The 26213-nt window shown below is 41.7% G+C and overlaps 1 protein-coding gene across 11 annotated transcripts in view; it reads right to left on the minus strand.

The window, feature by feature from the left end:
* Nucleotides 1-26213, minus strand: part of specc1 (sperm antigen with calponin homology and coiled-coil domains 1) — a 77879-nt gene that overhangs the window by 17212 nt on the left and 34454 nt on the right. For 6 of the 11 annotated variants that reach the window (XM_026182947.1, XM_026182943.1, XM_026182944.1 and 3 more), the window contains 9 exons: nucleotides 22966-24527; nucleotides 20834-21041; nucleotides 20138-20211; nucleotides 17632-17807; nucleotides 13774-13937; nucleotides 13012-13112; nucleotides 12845-12920; nucleotides 12014-12158; nucleotides 9593-9695 (listed from right to left, as the gene is read on the minus strand). In XM_026182947.1, the coding sequence (XP_026038732.1) occupies nucleotides 9593-9695; nucleotides 12014-12158; nucleotides 12845-12920; nucleotides 13012-13112; nucleotides 13774-13937; nucleotides 17632-17807; nucleotides 20138-20211; nucleotides 20834-21041; nucleotides 22966-24527 (2609 nt within the window). Of the gene's footprint in view, nucleotides 1-9592; nucleotides 9696-12013; nucleotides 12159-12844; nucleotides 12921-13011; nucleotides 13113-13773; nucleotides 13938-14395; nucleotides 15940-16507; nucleotides 16693-16823; nucleotides 16919-17631; nucleotides 17808-20137; nucleotides 20212-20833; nucleotides 21042-22965; nucleotides 24528-26213 lie in introns of those variants that run through there. The other 5 variants (XR_003273677.1, XR_003273678.1, XR_003273679.1 and 2 more) reach the window with 5 other exon arrangements.

The raw sequence follows: 26213 nt of genomic DNA on the forward strand, positions 1-26213 counted from the left end.
ATTCCTCTCACAGCTCCCCATTCCCTCTCGTAGCTGGCTCAGCAGCAGCACTAATCACAGTGTGTGTGTGTGTCCATCCTACTGTATGTGCAAACATACAAAGACACGCACAGTCAGACTCCAGGACAAAGATGGACAGTGACAAATAAGTTGATAAGAAAAAACTGCAAAGGGCAGATTCGCATGTGTGACATGTGTGAGGGAGTGTGGCTGGATAGGGAGACTGACATTTTGACCCAGCCCAGAGCTGGTGGTACAGGTATGTCTGAGTTCAGGGTGGGTGCTGGAGTTCGTTCAGGGTGGAAAGAGAGGGACAGGCATGAATGCTAAACCAGCAGTGGACAACAACAGCTCTCTGGGAGCCGGATCAGAAAAGCAAACACAGCATCAAGCGACAGGAAGTGTCTCATTCTGCACAAAAGGCAGAACCGCCACATTTTAGGGCTCAGAGAAAAAGAGTATGAGAGAGAAGCAGGGAGAGAGAAAAGACATCCACACATATTGGATGCAAATATTAATAGCATTAATAGCTAAAACATGGTGACAAAATCCCCAGAGAGCCATGCCACGCAAACATTTACTCTTATGAATGTTTGAATAGCCTATAACATTCTGCTCCTTCTAAAAGAGCACAAACAGCATTTTAAAAATCTTGCCAGAGTCATCAAACAGACAACAGAACAGTTAAAGTTATAAAACTGAAATTCTGCAAAACATAATTTCATTTTCAAAAACAAACAAACACGGTCATAAAATCAATCAGTGAAGATTATTTTCCTGTCAATAAACAAAACAAAAATCGAATAACCATTTAAGGCCTTTGAGTAGCTTTAGCTGTGGTGGACATTAAAAGGTCAAGGACATGTCAAATCCATCCTGGATGACACGTCCTTCCTGCTGTAAACCAACCACAGAAGCTGGCTGGCTGAAGCGCACACAGACGGTGATTAACACCGCAGAAACAAAAGGAAAGGGTGTGTGCTCCTGGTGCCACATAAGGATGATAGCACACTGCTGTAATGCTGTCATGGCAGCTGATACTCTGATTTCAGACATGGTGTAAATGCAAGTACGGCAAGTAAACCTATGCTATGGCAGATAAACTGAATTACAGTACATACACAGTTTGTCAAAACCCCAAGTAGGAAATTTCAGGCTGGAGGGTTATTTTCTGACATTTCACATCAAATACATGAAAGAAAAGACATAGAAGGAAGTGAGAAGGAGAAAATCTTAATAAATCTCGTAATGAAACATAGTTTTGAGCACTGATCCCAGGCAGGTGGGACCATGGAGATAAAGTAAGCAATCACAGGAGTTCTCCACAGACTCAGCTTGTTGATTGCATTAGGCTTTTCTGTATGGGGATAAAGAGCAGGGAGCGCAACAGAATGTCAAAGAAGGCACACAGGTGAATCGAAGCCACAATTCACAACCGTTCTGTCTATTGTGAGCCACCTGCAAATAGATATAATGTAATGCAGTGTAAGCTGCCAGTTGCTATGCAGTTTAGACTAAAAACAGCACACCTCTAACTTAGCTGTAAACACAGTGTTACCAATCCCAACAAGGAAAAGCTTGAAAAAACATGGTGTGCATGGTGAAAAGGCATCCCTGTACTTCTAAATTTGCTTTAAAAAGAGAAATATCATCTCCACCATTACTGCTCAAAAAACTTGTCAGATGAGCAGCAGATTCAAACCCAAACTGTTGCCTACCATTGCACCACCGTGCTGTGCCGTGCGCTCTAGTATGTTGGAGTTGAATCTGATCATGATGAATAGTTATCTAGTCTCCTATCAAATGTAAGCAGATTTTAGTCTTGATAGCTACATACTATACAGGCACCTTTTAGACTTCTAATTAACAGAAAACTGAGAGAAGATCAGTTTGTTGTGGCCAATTGTCACTTACTAAATTTAGACATAAAGTGACTTTTTTTCCTGACAGCGTGACCAGATTTAGCCCAGAAACGAACATCATCATCCATGGATGCTGGGTTCTTGGTGAGATTATTCAGTCTATGATATTGATAGTCTGTGATAAAATTATCCTTCTAATTAATTACTTTGATCACAGTGCAATGATTTACTTATTTGTCACTCCATGTGGACCCTAAACCTTAAAGAACTAATGCTTGCCTTTGAACCTGCGGATATTTCCGCTCTGTCTTCTTACCTGATTAAAACCAATAAAAATAAATAAAACTTATTCATCAATATGCCATAGTGACCCTTTAATTTGACATCTCATCAAGTCCTTTAATTGTTATGCTGAGAATACCTAGCTCTACACTGACAACAAGGCACATGAATCCACAATAGGCACTTAGCACAAGCACTTAACTCTTTTCACACACACCAGATGCTAAAAGCTACTCAATATGCATTTGTTTTAATGCACTTCAACCCAGACAGCCTCAATATTATATCATTTATAAGAAAACACATGTACTAAAATATTCCGGACAAATCCTGTCTAATCACCTGTAATTTGTTATTTTACAATCACGATCTCACCCCACAGGTACAGTTAATCCTCCATTTATAGAACTTAGTAATGTCTACTCCTATCCTCTTCCCCTCCCCGATGTCTGACCTTCATTCCACACTCTCCTGGGGGGTCCATTCCTGTCTTTCAATGGTTTTCTGCATGTGTGTGAGTTCCCAGACAAGGCCGGATAAGCTGTGCTCTGTCAGGGCCTAATGTTCACAGCCCTTTGGTCATTGTTTCCATCTCAAACAAACAACGCATTTATTTTTGTTTGGCTTCTATGGTTAATTGAGGGGGGAAAAAAAGCTTAAAAAGTGTCCGGAGTTGTCCTAAATTAAGACATCAAAGAGCCTGATAAATATACAAATGTTCAAGAAAGGCTTTTTTTGCTTACTGAACGTGGCCAAAAAAGGCTACAAGTAAACATCTTACTCTTCAATGCCACAAGATGGTTTTGCCAAATTAGGTGAAAAAAAGCTTTCAAAAGTTCTGACACAATGACATGAGACCAAAATAACCAAATATACAGTGACTTGCAAAAGTATTCGCCCCCTTGAACTTTCCACATTTTGTCTTTTTTTTGGCCTGTCCCGTTTGGCTCTTTTGCCATCAGAATTGTTGTCTAAAGGCAAAGAAAGATGCCCAACGGATTTACTTTACCAAATTGACCATCCCAGCCTTGCCATAATGGTCCATTTGATTCACCTTTTATTGTTTATTTTATTTTCACTTACTGAATACGGGACAGACTTGACTGGGGGAAAGAAGGGGAGAAAGAAAGAGGGAAAGAGAAACAGCTGAGAAGAGGGACGGGGGAGAAGGGCAAAAAACAAAAACCAACAGAATGAGCAGAAGAAAAAAAAAAAGAAATAAAAAATGCATATATCAATCACCTGGATCACCTGCTGAGAAAGAAAAAAGAAAACAAGCAGAAGAGAACAAGAGTAATAGAATAAACAACATCACAATGATATATTGGAATATGACAGTAAATACTAAATATTAAACATTATTGTGCAGCACATAAGATCAACAGAACAGTGTGCTTTGAGGTAGGAGCCAAAAAGGGTGTAGTTTGTGGGTGTGTTCACCCGTGTGTACACCTGTGAGCATGGACGCGCTTGTTTTTTTAAAAGGTTCCTTCATGTAATGATCTGCTAGAGGGTGTGGGGGGGCCACAGCCCCGTCCTCCAGGGCATGAAGCAGGTATGGAGGAGATCAAAACTCCAGACATCCAGAGGCCCCCAGAACACAAGAGACCAAGGAAGACCAACAGAGGGGCAGCCGCGCCACTGTCCCAGAAAGAGCTGAGGAGAGTCCCAGATGAGGGCTCACTCAGCAGCCGCGGAGCAGAAGCCAGGGGAGTTGCAGTGACGCGCCCGTGAGCTCCGCCGGCAGCCAGCCGTGCCTGAGTGACCGAGCCCCAGGCCGAGAGGCCGGGGGCACCCCACCCCACGCCCCAGGCTCCAGGCCCCGATAAGCGGCCGCCAAGGAGTGAGCCGTGTGTACCTGGACGCCCACCCCCGGACACAAAGAACCACCAACGCACCGACACCTGAGGGAGTCCGCCACTGGCAGGGGAAGTGGTGGTAGGGGGAGATAGGCCTCCAAACCTTGGAGGGCCTGAGATGTCCCCAGAGAGGTGGCGCCTTTCCACATTTTGTCACATTACAGCCACAAACACGAATCAATTTTATTGGAATTCCACGTGAAAGACAAATACAAAGTGGTGTACACGTGAGAAGTGGAACCAAAATCATACATGATTCCAAACATTTTTTACAAATAAATAACTGCAAAATGGGGTGTGCGTAATTATTCAGCCCCCTGACTCAATACTTTGTAGAACCACCTTTTGCTGCAATTACAGCTGCCAGTCTTTTAGGGTATGTCTCTACCAGCTTTGCACATCTACAGACTGAAATCCTTGCCCATTCTTCTTTACAAAACAGCTCCAGCTCTGTCAGATTACATGGACAGTGTTTGTGAACAGCAGTTTTCAGATCTTGCCACAGATTCTCGATTGGATTTAGATCTGGACTTTGACTGGGCCGTTCTAACACATGGATATGTTTTGTTTTAAACCGTTCCATTGTTGCCCGGGCTTTATGTTTAGGGTCGTTGTCATGCTGGAAGGTGAACCGCTGCCCCAGTCTCAAGTCTTTTGCAGACTCCAAGAGGTTTTCTTCCAAGATTGCCCTGTATTTGGCTCCATCCATCTTCCCATCAACTCTGACCAGCTTCCCTGTCCCTGCTGAAGAGAAGCACCCCCAGAGCATGATGCTGCCACCACCATCTTTGACAGTGGGGATGGTGTGTTCAGGGTGATCTGCAGTGTTAGTTTTCCGCCACACATAGCGTTTTGCATTTTGGCCAAAAAGTTCCATTTTGGTCTCATCTGACCAGAGCACCTTCTAGTGTGTGTCCCCCACATGGCTTGTGGCAAACTGCAAACGGGACTTCTTATGGTTTTCTGTTAACAATGGCTTTCTTCTTGCCACTCTTCCATAAAGGCCAACTTTGTGCAGTGCACGACTAATAGTTGTCCTATGGACAGATTCCCCCAACCTGAGCTGTAGATCTCTGCAGCTCGTCCAGAGTCACCATGGGCCTCTTGGCTGCATTTCTGATCTGCGCTCTCCTTGTTCGGCCTGTGAGTTTAGGTGGACGGCCTTGTCTTGGTAGGTTTACAGTTGTGCCATACTCCTTCCATTTCTGAATGATCGCTTGACCAGTGCTCCGTGGGATGTTCAAGGCTTGGGAAATCTTTTTGTAGCCTAAGTCTGCTTTAAATTTCTCAATAACTTTATCTCTGACCTGTCTGGTGTCTAAATCCAATCGAGAATCTGTGGCGAGATCTGAAAACTGCTGTTCACAAACGCTGTCCATGTACTCTGACTGAGCTGGAGCTGTTTTGTAAAGAAGAATGGGCAAGGATTTCAGTCTGTAGATGTGCAAAGCTGGTAGAGACATACCCTAAAAGACTGGCAGCTGTAATTGCAGCAAAAGGTGGTTCTACAAAGTATTGAGTCTGAATAATTACGCACACCCCACTTTGCAGTTATTTATTTGTAAAAAATGTTTGGAATCATGTATGATTTTGGTTCCACTTCTCAAGTGTACATCACTTTGTGTTGGTCTTTCATGTGGAATTCCAATAAAATTGATTCATGTTTGTGGCTGTAATGTGAAAAAAATTTGGAAAGTTCAAGGGGGCCGAATACTTTTGCAAGCCACTGTAAAATGAATGAATCATTTCTAGATATGTAAATTGTCCAGTTCGTTGTGTGATTTTTGTGGTCTGTTTGTTGTTCAGGAGCAATCTGCACTTTATCGATGTAAAAACTCTGAGTCAGAGCACAGGGGCGGAAAAAAAAAATCCCACACACATATTAAGCACAAAGCAGCGAGTTTCAGGCAAAGTTGTTCCGGCACAACAACCTGCACCTTTGAGTCTGATCTAACAAGCTGCCTTGAAAACCAGTGCAACACAAGTTATATAAAAGCAGTCTTGTGTTTCAAGTCTGTGTCCAGTCCAGCACTGACGTGGACAGGATCTCTTGTGAATACTAATTTCCTGTGAGAGGCCTCTTTACTCTCTCCCACAGGGCAGAGTCAATCAGAGCGAGCTTAAGGTCTTCTCTGATTGATCTGAGCTTCCCAGAATCTGACATTTTAGGTGTGACAGCGTCTGCCTGGGCTCACACCTCATCCTCCCTTGAGAGTTCTAATGCAGGCCGGGTTTTCAGCTACTCTGAGGATACTCTATGTTACTTGGGTTTGGAAGCAGCTGGTGGATAAATGCACCCCTTCTCACATCACATTCTCCCTAAGGGGTGCAAGACTGCTTCTCCATGGTGATAGCACAGCTATTGTACTCAGTACTTGCGTGTTTACATGCATGTAATTTGCAGTGTTTCCCTTTTTCCCCCCCCCCATGAAGTGTATTAACCATTACGGTCTGTCCAGAACCCCACCCAAGAAACAAGCTGACAACAGCGAATCATCATCAAGTACATTAAGACACTTAGATTATGATAACTCACTGTTTTCTACAGCATCTATATAAATTAAAGCATACATGTACAGAACCCAAACATATGTGAAACAAGCTGGAAGGTGAGATGAAGCTGTTTTAGCAGACAGACAACTGTGAGTACTGCTGTCTTGCAAAGGCTTTGTGCTCGGCCACAATCGCAGACTTATTGTGCCCTCAGGAGCTATAAAGCATCAAATAATTGCTCAGCATGCTTACAAAAGCTCCTACTTTCTCTTTCCCTTTAATTAGACTGCTGTTTGACCAAAACGTCTGCCAACAATAGGACTGTAATAACAACTTGCACGGGGGCTGACCCACCCATGAGTTTTGTCTCAGACTCGCACAGCAGCTTTTCTGGCTCTACAGTGGCAGATGAGCGTGATATAGGAGCTTGTTTCCTGACTCTGCCACTCCAAACCAGAGGGGCAATAGAAAGCGAAGGGTGCACAGTGAAAGCCACCTCTTCAAACTGACCATTAATTATGTAGCCCGAAGAGGCCGAGGACAAATTACAACTTGCTGACGCTATACTAAAGAGCCAATTAGTGTTGAGGGATTACCTCTTTGACCTTAGTCCACAGCAGGGAGGAGAGGGACTGCAAAGTGTGTGTGGATGTATTAATGACACTAAACCTCACTAACCTTTATCAGAGCACAACACGAGCATGACAGAGAGACACCTGAATGCTGCGTTTTTTCTGGTCCCTTGGTTCAGTTTTCCATCCTGGAGGTGCACACGGTGTGACATGTTAGTCAGTGTCTCTCAGACACTGGGCCTGTAATCGGGGGCCAAAGCAGCCTGACCTTTCATCAGACGTATGAAGCTCAATGCATCCTATGGCAATAAAATTTTCTCTGCCCACCACAGGACTTAGTCACATGGGTTACATGCTGTGGTGCAGTTTACTCACCACGGTGGCTATAAGTGATGCCCTATGCAGTATGTAACACCAAAGATGCAGGACATATGCATGCATCCATGAAAGCAGAAATCTCTGTGGGTGCAGTGCCAAGAAGAAGGAAAAGGGCAAATAACAGTGGATCACCCTTTTAGAGAGATCCTCCTTTAAATCCTAATGACTCAACTTAACATCAGAGATAAGATAGTGTTAAAGTCATCTGCTTCTCTTTTTTCTCATTTGATTGTTGCATAAGAAAAACAAAAGTATTTTTTTTCTCATTTAAATCAAAAACTAAAAAAAAAAGATTGGTACAAGTTAACAAATATTGATGAGATGTGCAAACAGGAATTACCTCATGTCTCTACTTTACGGAAGTAGTCGCACTGGTTCTCAAAGTAAACATTTTTAAGGCGAACTGCCTAACTAATGGTCCAGTACTAAACCGGATTACAGGCCACGCGCATGTCGCACATGGAGAATATGCAAAGGCACGAAGGGACCACAGCTCTAACCCTATGCCACAGACTGAAACACACCTAGCAGCCAAATCTTCTTAATGCATTCCTGATACTTGCAAATAATCACACGGTGTTGCTAAGCCCTCTGTGAGAGCAGATCATAAGATCCCATAGTTAAATCCACACCAGTAGGAATGAGGCTCTATTAAGGGGTATTAATATTGTACTGAACTGAATTAAGATTTGCAGTTTAGTTTATTGTTCTTCACGAGAATATTTAAGAGGGAAATATTATTCGTGTGACAGCTAAAGACACTTATTACTTCGTACATTGTCTGTACCAAGTAACAAGTGTCTCCCTAGATCAAACTACAGCCATTGAGAGGTAGTGACATTGTTATGTTATCAGTGTGTGGGCGCAGCAGAGAGTAAACTTCCTGAAGACGCAGCCCAGTGGTTTTGTTTCGATTTTTAATCGCCGTGTTAAAAGATTTCCAGGAAACTCCTTTTTTTCCAATGAGCGAGAAAACTGTGGCATCAACGAATGCTACAAGAGAGCGTCTTTAAACATGCTCCCCACTGCCCGAAGATGTCAAAACAGTCTAAACAATTTGAGCCGGGCAGCCTGTGTTCAGGAGCAGCATTTTATCAGACAGATTGTCAGTTTTATCTCATTAAGTCAGCTGTTTCCATCACAAGAAGATCTGCTGAGCGTGTTTCACCAACATACGCACCATGAGGCCGTCAAGCACCAGTTCTCATAAGAAAAGAAGAGGCAGTGTGGGGTGGGGTGGGGTTGGGTGGGGGAATCAAAGTTCACTGAGCACCACTGTCCTTGTGAAATAGAACTATTGATCTGACAGCTCATCCAATAATTCACTATTTATCACTGTGACAGTTGGGTTTATTTTTAGCAGTTATTATCACCTGTGCTTTCTCATACTTGGTTAAGCCAGAGTTACGTGCTATTAGACTCACCCCCAAACCCCAGAGACGCACAGTCAGTTACATCTGTAACTGTAATTCCTATCAGAAGGCTGAGAGTGATAAAAGAATTGCTTTTTTGGAGGCTGCAGCCAGTCCCCCTGTATAGCTTTAGCATACTGGCACACAAACACAGTGATTACAGAGGTAAATCTCTAATCCCACTGGGGTTAATAGGCTCCTTAAACTAGGTATTAAGGGAGCGTGTTAGCACTAGGGCTTCCTGGAACCAGTTAAAGCCGCTGGGAGCACAACAACATAAAAAAAAAAAAAATGAATGGGCAAGCATAAAAACAGTGCAGGCTGTGAAAATACATACAGGTATAAATCCAGTGTGTCTGTAAGACTGGGTGCTTTGCTTCATTGCTTCCATTACTGCTGTGCCACAGCGATTTCATATCCCCACTGAGATGACAGGAGGAGTAATGTGCCATTACAGTCCGGCACATCACTCATGGCAGGAAAATAAAACAAAAAAAAGAAAAGAAATAGCTACCGAACCTGAGGGCAGACTAACCAATACTGCATACATGTAATATGAAAGGGGGGGACGGGGGGGACGGGGGGACGGGGCTGTCGTCTCGCCTTTAAATAAGAACCGGACGAGTGAAACACTCAAATGAAACAGTCAGACAAAGATGCAGAAAAGAGCAGGGTGTGAAAGTGAGTGGGGCTCGTCTTGTGTCTGAGAGAGGTCTCCGGCCTGTGATCCCTACCGGATAGCCTTCTGTTTTCTTCTGGCACCACTTCAGTAGAGCATTTCTCTTAGATCCTCCGTACTCCCGCGCCAGTGCAGCCAAGGGGTCCTTTCTTTCCACACTGTCACAAGGGAAACACGAACCACAATCACATAGAGAGATTTTTTGGGTGGAAAGGGGGAGCAAGTTTGCAGTAAGTCATCGAGGGGATAAGTAACCATGCAAACTTGAGTGCATATGATGATCACAGCAAAAGGCTTTGTTCAATTATTTAAGTCCCCCCAAAATTTCTATATAAAAGGTAATTCAAGTGGTCCTGATCTAATAACACACAACTTATTTCTGATTTCTCACATGCATGCTTTCGGAAGCTAAAAACTTCCATTCCTCTTTTTCTTCTTCTTTAGACTTTGGTGTTTTAGTTCAGGAAGGTTACAAAGGTTGGCCATCTTTAAATAACATAATGGGCTCATAAATATTAACTTTAGAGCTAAAAATGAGCCTGCCTCCATGATCACAGTGTACAATGACCTGCACAACATACCATTATTGAAAAACTAGATCCATTTCAGTCCTGAAAAATTTGAATAAACCCTTTTTAAAAAAACAAAAACAAACTCTTAATGCTGTCTTTAAAAATAAAATTCCTACATAGCTTTTCCAAATGTTCCCTGTTTGAAAACTCCCTTCTGAATTCCAGGGCTTCGAATTATCATTACAAGACTGAAGCTTCTTTGGTTTGCTTGTGCATTTGTGTTGGAGTTAAGAGTTGGCTCAAGATTACTTTGGCGTGAATCCAGCACCCACTCTGACTTTAAGTGTTGGGATGTAAACCTTTAGCAAAGTTTTTTTTTGTGGCATCTGTTTTACTTTTCATCCATCAAATATTGGCAAACAGTACACTCAATGCATTTCTCTAAAATCCCCCAAAATTGGATAAATGCCTATCTGCAGTATTATTCAAAGGGGCTTCTCCCAAGGGTTTGTGCTGGAGCTGAGGCCATGGGAAGACCATGAGACATGGTCATTGCTGTGAGCATAGTAAATATTTCACACGTCATCGCTGCTCTGCTGCTGAATTCATTATTTCTCCGTTTGAGGCACCATAATGCCAGAAGGAGCAAGATGCTATCCAAACATATATTGCAGTGCGGAGAGTATCTGCATTTATCATCAGTGATACAGCAGCTTTATCATGAGCCTTTAAAATACCAAATATGGAAGGAGACAGCCCCCTAATCTCCTCTTCCAGAAAGTCTACAACTCCTTCACACACATTTACATTAATAATGTCAAGAGTGAATAGATGGTAAGAAAAGATAGACTGCACTAGGGAAAAGGAAGGCCAATTATCTGTGTGGAAAATTTATTCTTGGTAGCACAAACAATACTGTAAAAATACAGCTGTGTGCAAAGTGCAGAGAGCTGAACAGTCATGACAGCAGACAAGGATGTGGAGAGGCTGGACTGACAGGTTTCTGAGTTTCAACATAAACAATGAGTGCTGTTTATTAATGTCAACTGTATGCTGACTGAAGCTAAGGGTGTTGTCCAGTGTGCTGGCCAAGTATTTCGCCTCTGTCAGTGCGCCCCAGGGCGGCTGTGGCTACAATGTAGCTTGCCATCACCAGTGTGTGAATATGTGTGTGAATGGCTGGATAACTGGTTGTGTAAAGCACTTTGGGGTCCTTAGGGACTAGTAAAAGTGCTAAACAAATACAGGCCATTTACCATTTATTTCATTGCTTTAACTAACTTTGCTGTTTCGAAGTTGCCACCATTTACATCAGATGCAATCACGAGTGTACACAGACATGAGCTGTCCGTGCATGAAAACGATCACTAGCAAGAAGAGTATAAAAACATGTTTGTTCACCATTTGCCTCTCTTCCCATTCTGATAAGCCAACACTCCATCTACTGTGTGCAGGCCATCGGTGTCCAAACAGGAATGCTGGACATAAAATTTGGGAAACTAACAGAGAAAGCTTTAACTAGTGATATCAAGAGGGAGTATGCAAGTTTAAAAAGCAGAAATACAACAGCACCCATTATATCTGTAACCACCACCAGTTTTAGAGTCATGCAGCCTATTTTAAAGCTACATTTAAAAATAAATAAACTTTGTTTTGTTAACTGCTTGTGAAGATTTGCCATCACAGCAATGGCCTTCTTTAAAAACAAAATCAGCTTTAAAGCTTCAGTGAGAGATCAACTTATTCACATTTTTGCTTTGTCACAGTATTGGGAAGCATAAACCCAGAACAAATCCAGACATGTAGTTTTCATGTGGTGAAATCATAGTCAAATATGTTAGCTCCTCCCAAGCTTAAAAAAAAAGAAGAATTTTTTCAGGTATGATTAAATTACCAGCTCCAGTTCAAAGTAGCAGGTTTGTCTCAGAGTGAAGTGCTATTTAAAAATAAATAAACAAACTCACCTGAGCTTGCTGCTTCCTCGGTTGTAGCTGAAGGATGGCGTGCGGCTGCTGAGGGAGGCAGAGGTTTTGATTACAGACTCCAGTGACGGGCTTTTCCTCATAAGGCTGTTAGGTTTCAGGTCTTCCCTGCAGCTCGCCAATTTGTCTGTGGGAATTAAAACAACACACAGGAGAATGAAAAGAAAGTTAGAAATGGAGGGATCAAAATATAAAGTACATTTGACAAATCACATGTGCAGTTGCAGGGCATGAAAGGCAATGGGACAAATAGAAATTAATTGTATTCTGCTTTAAGACTTCTAGCGTTCTGCAGTTATGGAAAGTCACATTATCCTCCAAGGTGTCTATGTTGCTAAACTACTGATGTGCCCACTGTGTACAAAATAATACTTGAATTCTAATGAGCAGTAAAATCTAAATAATCTGGATTTACTGCAATAAAACATTTTTTTTTAAAAATCCCTTATCCAATTAAAGTAATCCTGTGATTCTAAAGTCACTGTGTTTTTCAAATGACTCCTCAGAGATGGAGCAAGAAGACCTACTGAATGTAGATGCTGACATTTTAAGAGCCATGCACAAAATTTACAGCATTTGGTTGCCAAGGAGAAAAATCATAAAATTTTCCACCAAACTGGCAGCAGTCGGATGTTTGCATGTCTTTAATACCATTCATTTAGTGCTCATTGAACACTCATAGTGGACTTTGGCTGTCAGTCTGTTGACCTAAAAGCCACCATTTGTTCCTGTGTGACAGTTAAAGGAAGTATGGATATTTGATAGCAAATTTATACCATTACAACATGCCCAAATCCCTTCTGTGTTACATACCATGAGGATGGGAGAATTCTCCGTGATTAATTCTTTTTTCCAGTGTCTTTGATAGTGGCTTTATGTGCGAGTGTCTCTAAAAAGAGAATGAAACAGTCATCTGAAACAGTTCCACTCACAGGAAGTCTGTATTTAAAGGGAATTTTAAAGGGAAACAGGGTGTATACCTGGATGGGGGATACAGCAGCAGCAGGTGCAGTGCGCACAGGGATCCCACTCAGTGGGCTTCTTGAGGAGGAATGCATTTGAACCGTGTGACCTGGCCCATCTGAAACACCAAGTCATGTAACCATTGAGTTCAAAAGTGCTCTGTAAAGCCTGCATTTATAGAAGCAAAGAATAACCTTTTTCAAAGATTAAACAAATGTCACAGCCCACTGTCCGCTTTTTTTTTTTTTTTTTTAAACAGTTTTAAACAGTTGGACTCCTAGTCCTCTTTTCATTTTTGATATTTGAGAAATTAATAGTATATTTTACTCAGTTTTGGTACATTTCCCCCAACAATTTATTTTGAAGTTTAGCTTGTTTCATAAAAAAAAGAAAAAAAGAATAGCCTTGGTTGAAAGATTAAATAAAACCAGTAAAACTGTCCTAATGTATGCAGCTCTACATAATGTTCATGTCAAGCTGCTTAATAAATGAAACAAGAGGCACCATCTCCATAATGCATGACTAAAGTTTCTAAATGAAAATGCCTCCTATCAGTAAGATATATCCAGCATGTCATTTTTGATTTTACTGAGACACACAAGGAAACCCTCCGACCTGTCTGAGGCCAGCTTAGCCAGGACCGTCCAGCCCAATCGCACAAGTTGCAGAGAAAAGCCACATATTCATAGACCTCTCAGCAGCTGTTCTGCTCTACAGTTACACTGCGTAATGGGATGCCCTGAAAGTGTGTGTCTGTGTGCTGGGGTGCTCGTGCTCACTTTGTCCAACAGTATCAAAGGACTTAATGAGGGATTTGACAGTAGCTCCAGGCTCTGTGTTGGAATCTCCGCTGGCGTCGGCGGGCGTGGCTGGGATCATGGAGATGCCGCACCAGTGACGGCCGTTATCCGAGTCAGACACTCTCGCCTCTTCACCTTGGGACCTGGCAGACACAATGAACAGGATTGCTGTGTGGACACACAGGTAGCACAAACACTAGAGGGAGGAGAAACGGCAAATTGTGACCTGGTGAATTTCAAAACCCTGAATTTAGAACTTATCTTATGAGATAACCCATTGACCAGTGAGAAAGGGGAGACTGCACGTTTTAAAAAAATAGGGTGTTTGCTCAGTGTATCAACAAGATCATGTGATCAGCTTGAACCGAAGAACTGTCAATAACTGATGACTAGCTGGAGACAAAAAGAGTTTGGAAAACCTTAATGTGAGCAGTAGAGACGCTTTCTGCCGTTGTACCTGGTGAACATTGGACCAAAGGCTACAGCGTGAGGGTCTGCAGCCTCTTTACAGACAAGAGGAGACAGAAATGACAAACAAGTTCTTAACTCACTTTCAAAAAAAAAAAAGTAGACTGACAGAGAAAGACGACTGCAGTTATACTGGTGTCATTTAATTTATTCATTTGCCTGATGAACAGCAGTCAGACATAATAATACACGTCTAAGTTCACAAGCATAAAACCAGTCACGAGTCTTTCTAGGCAGAATAAATTAACAGGACATTCATAAATTGTTCATCGAAAGAAAATGATCCATCACATTGTTAGTAGCTCATCTTTCTTTAGAAGGTCGGGTTTCTTGAGTGAATCCAAATGCTTACATTTTGAGCACCAGTACCTTTACCTTGGGATTAAAATATGGCTTTTAAAAATTGTAACCTGAGATCCTGCAACCGTATGACCGTATACTACCACAGTATGCAATATTCTATTGAAGTTTTTGTTGAACAATGAAATAAACCTTTCAAAATTATATCACAGTACTTGAGTGACACATTAAGAAGGATGTTAAAGAAATCTCAGAGTCCCATTATAACATTTTTTTTTTTTTTTTTAGAGTAACCTCAGAGGCTCAGATAAAAAGTGTGTGTTTAATTCTACATCATCTTATGCAGCTAAAAAGTTGAATTAAAGAAAATGAGTTCAGCTCATAATTTAAAAGTGGTTTCTTGTGTGAAATAAAACAATCATTTTAGGAACATGTAACACAGTCTTCTTGGTCTAAGGGTTAAAATGGCATGTTTCAGTAGAGCAAAAAGTGGCTTGGAGGAACAGCTGTTTGCGTTTGTGGCAGTTCCAATGTTGGCAGTATAATATTAAGAAGACATTTAGAAGAAATATCGCTATCATTAAAAACAGGCAAATAGAAACAGTGCAGAGGATACCTGTGTGCTGAGATGACAGAGATTTAAAGTTATTATGTGTTCTACAGTGCCATCAAATGGCTAAATAGGAAACTGCATTTTAGACCAATCAGAGGAATCAAGAGTCAAGTAAACAAGTGACAACAATCTGACTAATATAGAGCTAGTAAGCAGAATAATATTAGGTCCAGAACTATATACTGTATGAATATCACTGGACTTTTGTTCTGTTTTTTTGCTTTGGCCTTGCGATGTGTATTTTCTGATGTTATGAGTTTGTCTTTGTTCTGGCAGTGTTTGGGAAACGCAAGTCTCTGAGCTTTGCTACTCTCTGAACATTTACCCATATTTTCATACCGCTACCAGTTTTTTCAGTGTTCTTTCTGTAACACTTCATCTGTTCAACTTTCTGAAAGGCACAAAGCAGCTTCACACATTATTATAAACAAACAAACAAAAAATATAAGTCTCTCACTCCTGGAATCTCAAACACAAGAGAATCACAAAAATAAAGGGTACATTTTATTGAGAAACAAAAATACAGTATTTTTAAAAGGTCATGAAGACATGAAGAGAGATAGAAGCCGTTCTGTGTCACAAGAATTCGTCTGTGGTTACAGAGGTCACAGTGGCTTACAATTAAACTATTTTACCACATTACATGTTTAATGTCATATTAAGTGCAACAATAACACTGTCTTCACGTGGTGCTGAGGTGAGAGACGCTTCTTTAGTGCCCTTCTACTGCCGTCTTGGTCTCAAAAGTGGCCCCGGAACTTATTCTGGAGAGAAAAGAAGAAAGGACATGAACTGCAGTGTAACAGCTAATGTTTACACAATGACCTTGTTTTCTTCTCAGCATTATTATTTTCAAAGCCAGACCTGTGGGTGCTTGCAGACTTCTAAAATCTCTGCTCCATGCATACCTCAAAGGATTAATACAGTCACTCAGAATCAAATTTCAATAAAATCACCCTGTGATGAAATGTATCTGCAGCAGATGATGCATTGCATGAGTTTAATCCAGTCATGCCGTGCAGACCATCCTGCTATACAACCAAAAAACAATTAAGAGTGTTATTCATTTAAAGGACAGCAGGTGGCACCAGATACATCTACTCGAACCAAAGGTTGAAAAAAAAGAAAAAAGAAATCAGGCAAAGCAAACCAAAAAGGGCATGATACCCCTGAGGGTGCAGTCAGCCAGCACACAGAAAGACAGACAGAGTCAGACAGGCTGAAGCGGCAACACGAAGCCAAACATAGATAGGAAGGTCAGTGAGCATCAGCAGCACACAGGGCAGGGAGAGGCAGGCTGGCTGAGAGAGCACTGCAGGGCAGGAAACTCACCTGGGCTTTACACAGGGAGGCTTGTCAGAGGGACTTCTTTGATAGAGTCATCACAGGGAACTGCTGGAGGTGGGGAGCGGACGCAGCGTAACAGCTAATCTCGGGGAGAGTTTGCTGATTTAGCCGTGGTCTAAAGCCACTACTATATTCTGAAGTACTGCATGAAATCTGAAGAAAAGACATATCTGGTTTTTAAACCAAATATTACGGTTTCTTAAGTGGTAAAACTACTGGTGAGCAGTTTAATAATTAATAGTAATAAAATAGTTTTTTTAAAATATAAATTAATTAAATTAATAAAAATTTGTTTCGCTACCTGAAAGGATTATACCATGGCCAGCCACAAATATAAAGAGAGCGCTGTACAGTCACAAATCTAAGCAGACTTTGCCACAGAAGTATTTGACCTGGCTTGATAATGAAAGAAGACAAGACTGTCAAAAACACTATGGTATATGCACACTAAAACACACTTGTATAACAACACACGATCCAACGCAATGCTCATCAACAACAATGCTGCACTGACATATTCCGATCGCACTATGTGAAGTCTTGAATAGTGTGACAGATTGGTGTGGGACATTTGCTGTAAAAAACTAATCACAGATTCTGCTCTGACCATGAAGCAGATCTGCCACCATTTATTAAAAAAAATAAAATTTTATATTATTCATATTGTCCTATCAATACTGCTGAAGTTTGCTGCATTTTGAGCGTCAGGAATAAACGTTACCAGAGGGTAAGTGTGGAAGAGGGAGACGGAGAGGGCAGCAGCTTAAAAGGAATAGAATACACAGAGGGAAATACCACAGGAGACGGCTCATTTACCAACAGAGTCTGCCAAATCCCGGGAACCTAGACTCAAAAGCATCAAGGTTTGGATCTTGTGAAACATCAAACTAAATTGTATCTATACTAAATGTAGATATGTCTAAATAGATTATTGGGTGGTATTCTTATTCATTAAGCATGTATAAAACACAGGTAATAAGAGATATGGCAGGACTCTGGCAGGTATATCATAACTACATTTGTACAGGGAGAAAAGAACTGCAGCCCAATGCTAAAAAAGGGGAAACTGGTGGAGGGAGAGGAACTGAAAAATATGGGGAAGATAGTACCTGACTCCCTGCAGGGCCTCAAGGTCTGCAGAAAGCTTTGCATTACGATCCTGCTCCTCCTGCAGCTCCCTCCTGAGTGTGCGCAGCTCCTGTTGAGCTTCCACCTTGATATCATTCGCTACGACCACAGCCGTCTGGAGGTCTGCCTGAAAACGACGCCACTCCTCCTTTTCATCCTGAAGGCACAAACATGCAGAATCATATACATGTTATTCATTCTGACAGAAAATGACTCAAAGACATTTGAATTTAGTTGAAATGGAAGAATGACTGGTCCTTATATGAAAGGAAACGAGATATTACATGCATTTTTTATATTCTTGTGAATATTCAATCCACCAATTACTGGAAAAACTAACAACGCATCAGTGAAATTTTGCTTAGTTATTTCAAACTGGAATTGAGTATGAAAATTCACTTCAAGACATAAAAAAAAGGAAAAAAAAAATCTGATCTCTGATCTCAACATCAAAAATCAAAAGGTAGACACAACAACTTTTTGGCTTCCTCCCGGGAACAAACACTGGGGAAAAAATAAAAAATAAAATAGGACTTCCCTTACCACTGAGGTAGAAATCAAAAACATCTAAGCACCCAGTTAATGACACCCAGTTATAACTCTCCTGCAGGCCTGATTCCTCCTTCCCACCTTCTTCTCTTACAGAATGCTCATCAGAGTTAAAATCCTGGCTCCACTCTAATTTTCTTGAGCTCAATGAGGATAAAACTGAAATCCTTATCGGCACTAAATCCAACCCTACTAAAGGCAAATCATTTCACTCTCACTATTGATAACTCCACAGATTTCCCTTCACTTCAGGTTAAGAGCCTTGGTGTCATCTTAGACAGCTCACTATCCACTAAATCTCACATCAATGATCTCACCCGTTCTGCCCATTTCCGTCTACGCAACATTAACCGGTTACGTCCTTCTCTTTCCACCCAGTCTGCGTCCATAGTCTGTCTTGTCCACAATCTCGTTACCTCTGGCATTGACTATTGTAATTCTCTCTTGGATGGTCTCCCCCAAAAATCCCTCCATAAGCTTCAACTGGTTCAAAACTCCGGACCAGAACACAGAACCCCCCTCCGACCAGCACACAAACCCTAACCTTCAGGAACTTCACTGGCTCCCTATGAAATTCCGAATAGTATACAATCTTCTTCTGCTTACCTTCAAGGCCCTTCATAACCTTGATCCTCCCAACCTTTCTGACCTGTTAAGCACTACCTCTTCTGCCTGCTCACTTCGATCTTCTTCTATCCAGCTTGCTGTGCCTTCTTTCTGCCTCTGCACCATGGGAAGCAGAGCTTTCAGTTGCTCTGCTCCCAGGCTGTGGAACTCTCTACCCCCAGATATAAGAAACACTGGTTCTCTCCCCCAGTTTAAATCCCAACTCAAAACCTATCTTTTCAAATCTGCATATTCACTGTGAACTTACTGTTTATTTTATCATGTTTTTTTTTATTTTTTAAATTGTTCTTCATTTTGTCATTGTTCTATTATGCGTTTTATTCTATTGTTAAGTGTCCATGGGTGTCTTGAAAGGCGCTTTTATAGAAAAATGTATTGTTATTGTTATTATTTCTTATCATTATCATTATCATCATCAATATCAATCAAATTTGTACTTTATAGATTTTGGGTTTTTTTGTTTATGTAGTCTCTGCATTACACCAAATTTTGTTTTCTACTAGAACACCGACTTTCCTCAGGATTTGATAAAAATTTCAACAGTTTTAGTATTTTGTAAGACCACCAACAATCAGCAGCCACACAGCACAAGCTGAAGATTACGATAATGATTATCACCATTAGATCCACCAAGTCTTGATCTGCCACACTTGATGCCTTTTTTAAATCTATAAATGTCCATTTTAAAGCGTTGGTGGCTGTAGCTCAGGAGACAGTACAGGTCTGCTAATTGGAAGTTTTCATGAATTTGTGTGAAAGCATGTGAATGAGACATGTTGTAGAAAGTGCACTGAGTGCTCAACTACAGTAGAAATGCTGTACTATACAAGAACCAGTTCATTAAAACTAAACTGATGGAAGAAGCTGCCTGTGTCAGGACCCCATCTGCATATTCTAAAATGCTACTGGAACAATGTTTAGTGGAAAGAAGACTTATTGGTCTCTTTGGCAAAAAAAACAAAAACAAAAAAAACACAAGGAAAAACTGAAAACATCACCATGAACTTAATGTGTCACTCCACCAAAAATTTCTTCCTTGTAGGAATTCAAGGACAACTGTAAAAGAATGGCTACGGTTATGTGAACTAAGCTGTAAGTGCATAACTCTGTGACAATTATCACAATAATATGGATGCTTGCATGGCTTAAAAATGAAAGAGAAACAACATACTGTAAACGAAAGATGTTATATGGTATACACTAAACAAAAGGGCTGTCCTCTGAGCGTGTCACATTACATGCCACATAATTAGAGAGCTACCAAGATGTGAACTTTTAAAACTCAGTACATCAGGTCTGCACACTTCTTACCTTCATTTGTCTACTCATAACTTTCAGTTGCCGCTCTGCTTCAGCCTTCTGCTCCTCCAGCTTTTTGACCAGATCTGCAATGGTAAATTCAAGGTCTTTGAGAACTTCTGCCTAAACACTACCATCGCTGAGGTCTAGCTTACCGTAGGTTTAATCAGAATCAGAATCAGAATCAGAATACTTTATTGATCCCTGGGGGAAATTATATTAATTAATAAATAAGCATTCACTATGAGCAGCACAGTTTTCAGTATTGTGGAGCGCAACCAACTTACAGCTTAACATCTATTGTATAAGTAGTGGTGTCTAGCAATAGCAATATCAGACTAAATCCAGAATTTGTAGAAGTCTGTCAAAACACAGTGTGTCCAGCTATATGGAATGAGCCAGCTGCAGTAATGCAAAGTCAATGACAGATGAGTTACAGCATGAACTCACATTGCATGGCGCTTTTATACACTCTCAGTTGCTAGTTTATGAGCTTTCATTAATGCAGTCTATTCCAGCGCTCATTCAATAAATCTTACCTTTATGAATCTAAAGCTCAGTGTTTGTTAAAACTGTTTAAAGATGTGATGTTTCACCACTGTGGACACGTTTCTAATATTTTATGAGCATTTATGAGGACTTCAAGTTATGACTCCACAAAACATTAGAGAATAGCAGGGACCTGAACCCCTATTTATATTAACTTACTTTCCATGTCCAGGACAGCCTGGTTGGTGTGACAGTTAACAGCCCTCTGCTGCTCCACCTGGTCCTCCAGCTCAAATATGGTCTCCTTCATCTCCTTCACCTGGTTCTCACCCTGGATTCCCGCTTCCTCCAGGGAAGCCACTTGGTTACATAGCTCCAGTTCTCTCTTTTCAGCCCGCTCCTGAAGCTGCTGACATTTTGCCTCCACCTGTGTACATGTAAACATACAAGAGCTTACAGTGACTTTAAGACATCATTGTGCAAAACAGACATGTGGTTAAGTTGCCTTTGGTTAAAGAAAGAATAATAATGGATTTCACTGTATATATCTCAGGATATTAAATAAAAGGTACTTGCTTCATTTTTTTTTACCACAACTCCTCAATCGTTGTGATTAATAAAACAAACAATAAAGTTGTGTCTGACATCAATAATTTGGCATTCAGCGAAATGAGTGACATGAAAGATGGCACCAACTCTGACTAGTTCTGACTACATCATGGTGTTTTTTGCTCCACTGAAAGCTTTAGTCAAAGTTCTACTATGATTGCTGCTTTGAGAAATGACTTTGTAAAGTCAGCCTTTGACAGAACAAGATACTAAAACGAGACAGTGATGTAGTCACGCAGGACACCCTCCAACTGACACCACGTGGCTCTAATAGATCAAGATGTTTGTAAGTGAACTTATGGAGTGGTCACACCCTGACACCCACGTGCCTGAGGAGAGTTATGTGACTCTGAGGGTCCACCCTACTGTTGGCACCACAGTCACAGCCCAGTAATGACGACATCACTAAGCTGATGGTGACACATTTCGCTTTGGAACAACAACCGCCAACATGACCCCTAACTCATACTGCCTCAGCGGTTCTCGGATGTGTGGTGTTGTAGGGGAAAACCAAAATGAATACTGAGGAAACATATGAAAATCATTTAAGTGGCATTGAGTTCATGCATTGCAGTGGTGAGGTACTCAGTACCAATTTAACGGTCATGTTCACACCAGTGTGAGAGAAGTTTGTCCTCAGTCACACTCAAGAGAAAAATCACATGGCTTTTCCTTTCAGTCAAATTTTTAATCATTAAGATTCAAGACTCTTAATTATGAAAGCAAAACAAATTTATAGCAATAAGAAGTTCTGTACTTCTCAAGTACAATATATGCACAAGATTATAAGATATTACGGACAACTATGGCTGCTGTGTTTTGCAATTCTATACACAACTTACAGTAAGAGCGGATGAACAAATTGCTGTTTTGGTCACAGCAAGTCATAATTTACATCACAGGACCACTTTAAAAACAGTCCACAGGATCCATACTAAAACTGTACGGTGGTTGAAATGATCAGCGTTGAATTTTAATACATTTATTAAGGAAAACTTGTTATACAACTGCAATTCTTCGGCTTAATAAATCAAACATAATTAAAAGCACTTGGTTGATTACTTGTATTTTTTTTAAAAACATCTGTAACATGTTATATAAAGTGAAATTAAATTTGTGAACTGGATCATAGACTGTGCCCAAATTCAGGGGCTACATCCTTCGAAGGACCTGGCCTTCCCGGTCTATGTAGGCCGCGTAGGTTGGAAGGGCAAGGCTGTTAAATTGGACGGTCTAGCCTACGACGTGTGGTTTCTGTTACCTAGCAACCACGACATAAGCAGCTACACCTGTGGTGGATGGCATGTTCGACAGTATACGTGGTTTGTCATATTTTATTTACATTATTACATCTATGTAAGCAGTTTCCCCAGTCTAAAAACATGTATGTATGCATCAGATCAGAGTATTCATTCATTCACACACACACAGAGTCTTCCAATTTGTTTTTATACACTATTATTTTTGTTTTAGGAATTAGCATACACCTATTTCTCAGTCAAATTTGTTCATAAGGAAACATCATAAATGAAGTTCTTACTGCTCACATGCCACTCGGTTGCTTCCACTGAGTGTACTAACTACAGAGAGCCAAGATATGAATATGAATAGTTTCCAAAATGTCAAGCATATTTTCTTTATAGTGCATTTATGTGTTTAATCAACTGACCTGGTGAAGGTGCAATAAATATATTATGAATGCCAAGACGGAAAATATGTTATCAATTTTGCCCGTCTCTTACCTTAGACACGGAGGCTTGCACATGCTCAGTCTCAGCCTGCGCCTGAAGCAGCTCCTGTCTTAGTTCTGTCAGCTCCACTCCCAGCTTGTCTCTCTCAGTGTGGGCTGTCTTCAGCAGAGTCTGCAGCTCAGTGTTGTCACTGGCACTTTGCATAGCCTTCAACTCAGTCACTTTTTGCCTCTCAATGTCCACCTGTGCCTTCAACCTGTTGTTTTCCAGTCTCAGACCCTCAGCTGTTGCCCTCTGGTCTTCTGCAGCTTGAGCTGCCTGACCTCCGGCTTCCAGCTCTCTGTCCAACTGGGCTTGCAACCTGTCTAACTCCTCTCTGAGGCAGCGCACCTGGCTCTGGGCCTCCTGGTGCTCCTCCTCCAGGGCCCGCAAACTGCCCGTTAGTTGCTGCTGGATGTCTACTAGCTTCTCCCGTTCAAAGCGTGAACTCTCTACCAGCTCAGCATACCTCTGCTCCAGTTCGACCAGTCTAGGCCTCTGGCTACCCAGCTCCTCCTCCCTCTGGGCCTGAGCCTGAGCCTGCTCCTGAAGCCGGACAGAGAGCGTTTCATTCTTTTGGGCCAATACCTCCAGACGCTCTCTCTGCTGTTGAAGTGAGGTCTGCAGGAGTCGTTTCTCCTCAACCAGACGCTCGTTCTCAGCTGTCAGCTCCTGCACCACTTGCTGCTGGTCAGCCAGCTCCTGTATTGTTGCCTGCAGTTCCTCCGATGTGCTGTGGTGGCTCTCCTCCATCTTGTGAATCTGTTCGGTTAGGCTCTGCAAGGAGATGTCCTGACCTCTGGCACTGTTAACTGCGCCTGCTTGATCAGTGCTCCCACTGACACCACTGCTTGCTGATTCTGAGCGTGATGGGATCTTCTCAAACTCTGAGGAGTCAGGTGACGGTGACCCCTTGGTGATGTCAGAACTGGAAGATCCAGAGGTTTTGAGTGGGCTGGCAGTAGAGGGGAGACTATGCTGTTGCGGAGCTGAAGAGTCTGAGGACAGGCCATTCACCAGAGGCTTGGAGGAAGTGCTTGTGTTTGTACTACAGATAGAAGATGCCTCCAAGCTAAGCAGCTTCTCCTTCAGTGCCTGATTCTCCTCTCTGAGGGCTGCCAGCTCCCTCTGAAACTTCCCATTCTTCTCCCTCAGCTCTCCAACCAGCACAAGGGCCTCCCCCACCTGTCCTTGCTCGCGATCGGCTGCAGGTTCTTGAGGTGAAACAGAATTGGATGAGGGTGAGGAGGAAGCAGAAGAGGCTTTACCCTTACAGCGTTGCAACTCCATCCTGAGATTGCTGATCTCTAGGTCTTTAGCCTTTGCCTCAGCAAGAAGCTCCTTCACCTGGCTTTCCAGAATACTCTTTTCTTGGCCCTCTGCATCTGCACGAGATTTGGCTGAATTACGGGTCTGTCTTGTCATGGTCGAGAGGCTGGAAGTGCTGGCACTGGAAACCAGTCTCTTTGTGGAATTGCTCTTCAGCTGGTCCCTTAGAGAGCTGCGGTCTCTTGTTATGGCAGAGGGCATTTCTCTAGGAGCAGGGATTCCAGACTTCTTGACAGTTTGTGCACCTGAAAAACACACAAAGAAGTATATAATGAAACGGTGTTTAATTATCCAGTGGCAAAACTGATTTATAAGTGTAAACAATTTTTTCCCTTCGCTTTGTCAGCTAAAAGGCCACTTTAACAGACTGTGTTGGGGACCAATTGTTATAAAGACTTAAATGCCAAAACAAATCTAAGCCTCTACATCTGATAGCTGCTAAAATCATAACTATAACCTTCAAACAAAACTGAGTGGCTACATAAGTAGAACCACTGAAAATTTCATAAAACCAATACAAACAATATTATTTACAAGGATCAAACTTGTTAATTGTGTTTAATAGCTAAAGTGGATCAAATACTCATTTAATTTGAAACTGAAAAATACAAAGAAACAAAAGAGTCCACTTGGACTACAAATGTAAATCCTGTGATGATACAGAGTCCAGATTCATAATTTGTGATTCATGCATCAATAAACTTGTTCTTTGTAGTATTATCATGTAGCAGGCTTCACACTGACAAGTGGAGGTTAACAGAATCAACATACCCCCATGCTAGAACCAGGAATTTGTTAACATCATGTGATGACACTAACTGAACAGACAGTGCATCGCATTCATACTTGTATTATTCAGCACATGGTCACTATACCCTATTCACATATTGTTCTCTGTTTGGACAACAGTACATTTGCCTGACACTGTCTGTTGCTCGCTGTAACCATTCATGACTGCAGCAGAGCCTAACTGCATCAATGTGGGCTGCAGCCACGAGGCCTTTCTAGACCCCTCTCAAATATGAAGAGTATTTACTGATGCCTCGCATGAGTTGTGTGCCGCCTGAAAACGCTGTATTGTTTGTTTTCAGATCATCAGCAAACAGCAAAACGGACACAAGGGGCCTGCTTGTTTCAAAGGATGACAAAGGTCCCTGTGCACGTGGAGCAATCAGGCACAGAACAGTTTAAGCAGAGCACAGACAGAGACAGCACTGTCTCTCTCTCTCTCATACATGCAGCTTCATCATCAAGCCCCCAAAGCAAAGGCTAGACAGGCATCCTGTGAGAGGAGACGGATCATCACCCAGAGCAACATGCGCACACACTTCAAGCAAAGACGCATACAAAATGGAAAAAACAAATGGACTCGTTTTGAATGGAAATCCTATACCTCCGTGGTTTTTTTTTAATACTGTGCCATTGATAGGCTCTGTACACAGACTACCCCCTCATTCAATTAGGTAGGTAGGCAGAAGCTGCCAACACTGGCACAATTTCTGGGGTACAAAGCTGTTTAAGATTCCTGCAGTGAGAAGCCTTGCTTCGAAAGCAGAGTGGTAAAATCATATCAACTGTGTCAAAGTTTTCAGTGAAAATCCTTAAACAATCAGATTTGAAAGACAACTGTAGACTATGCAAATGAAGAATAGTAGCATGGGCTCTGGACACTGTGTGTTGTCACTCCTTAAAAGATCTGCCACGTGCCTCAAATGAAGGGATGCTACGGTTTTCTTTCCAAGCTCCTTAGATGCTACAGTTTATAAATGCAGAACTTCTTATCCTGTCAGGTGAACTGAGACCCAGATCTTCACAAAGAGCCAAAGAACTGCATCAACATTCACAGTTACATGTCTGCATTTCACAGATGATGAACCCATGACTGACAGAATGAGGACAGAAAGCACTCCTAAAGTCCCATGAAAGATGTT

This window comes from Astatotilapia calliptera, chromosome 10, assembly GCF_900246225.1.
Source record: "Astatotilapia calliptera chromosome 10, fAstCal1.2, whole genome shotgun sequence".
Classification (NCBI taxonomy): Eukaryota; Metazoa; Chordata; class Actinopteri; order Cichliformes; family Cichlidae; genus Astatotilapia; species Astatotilapia calliptera.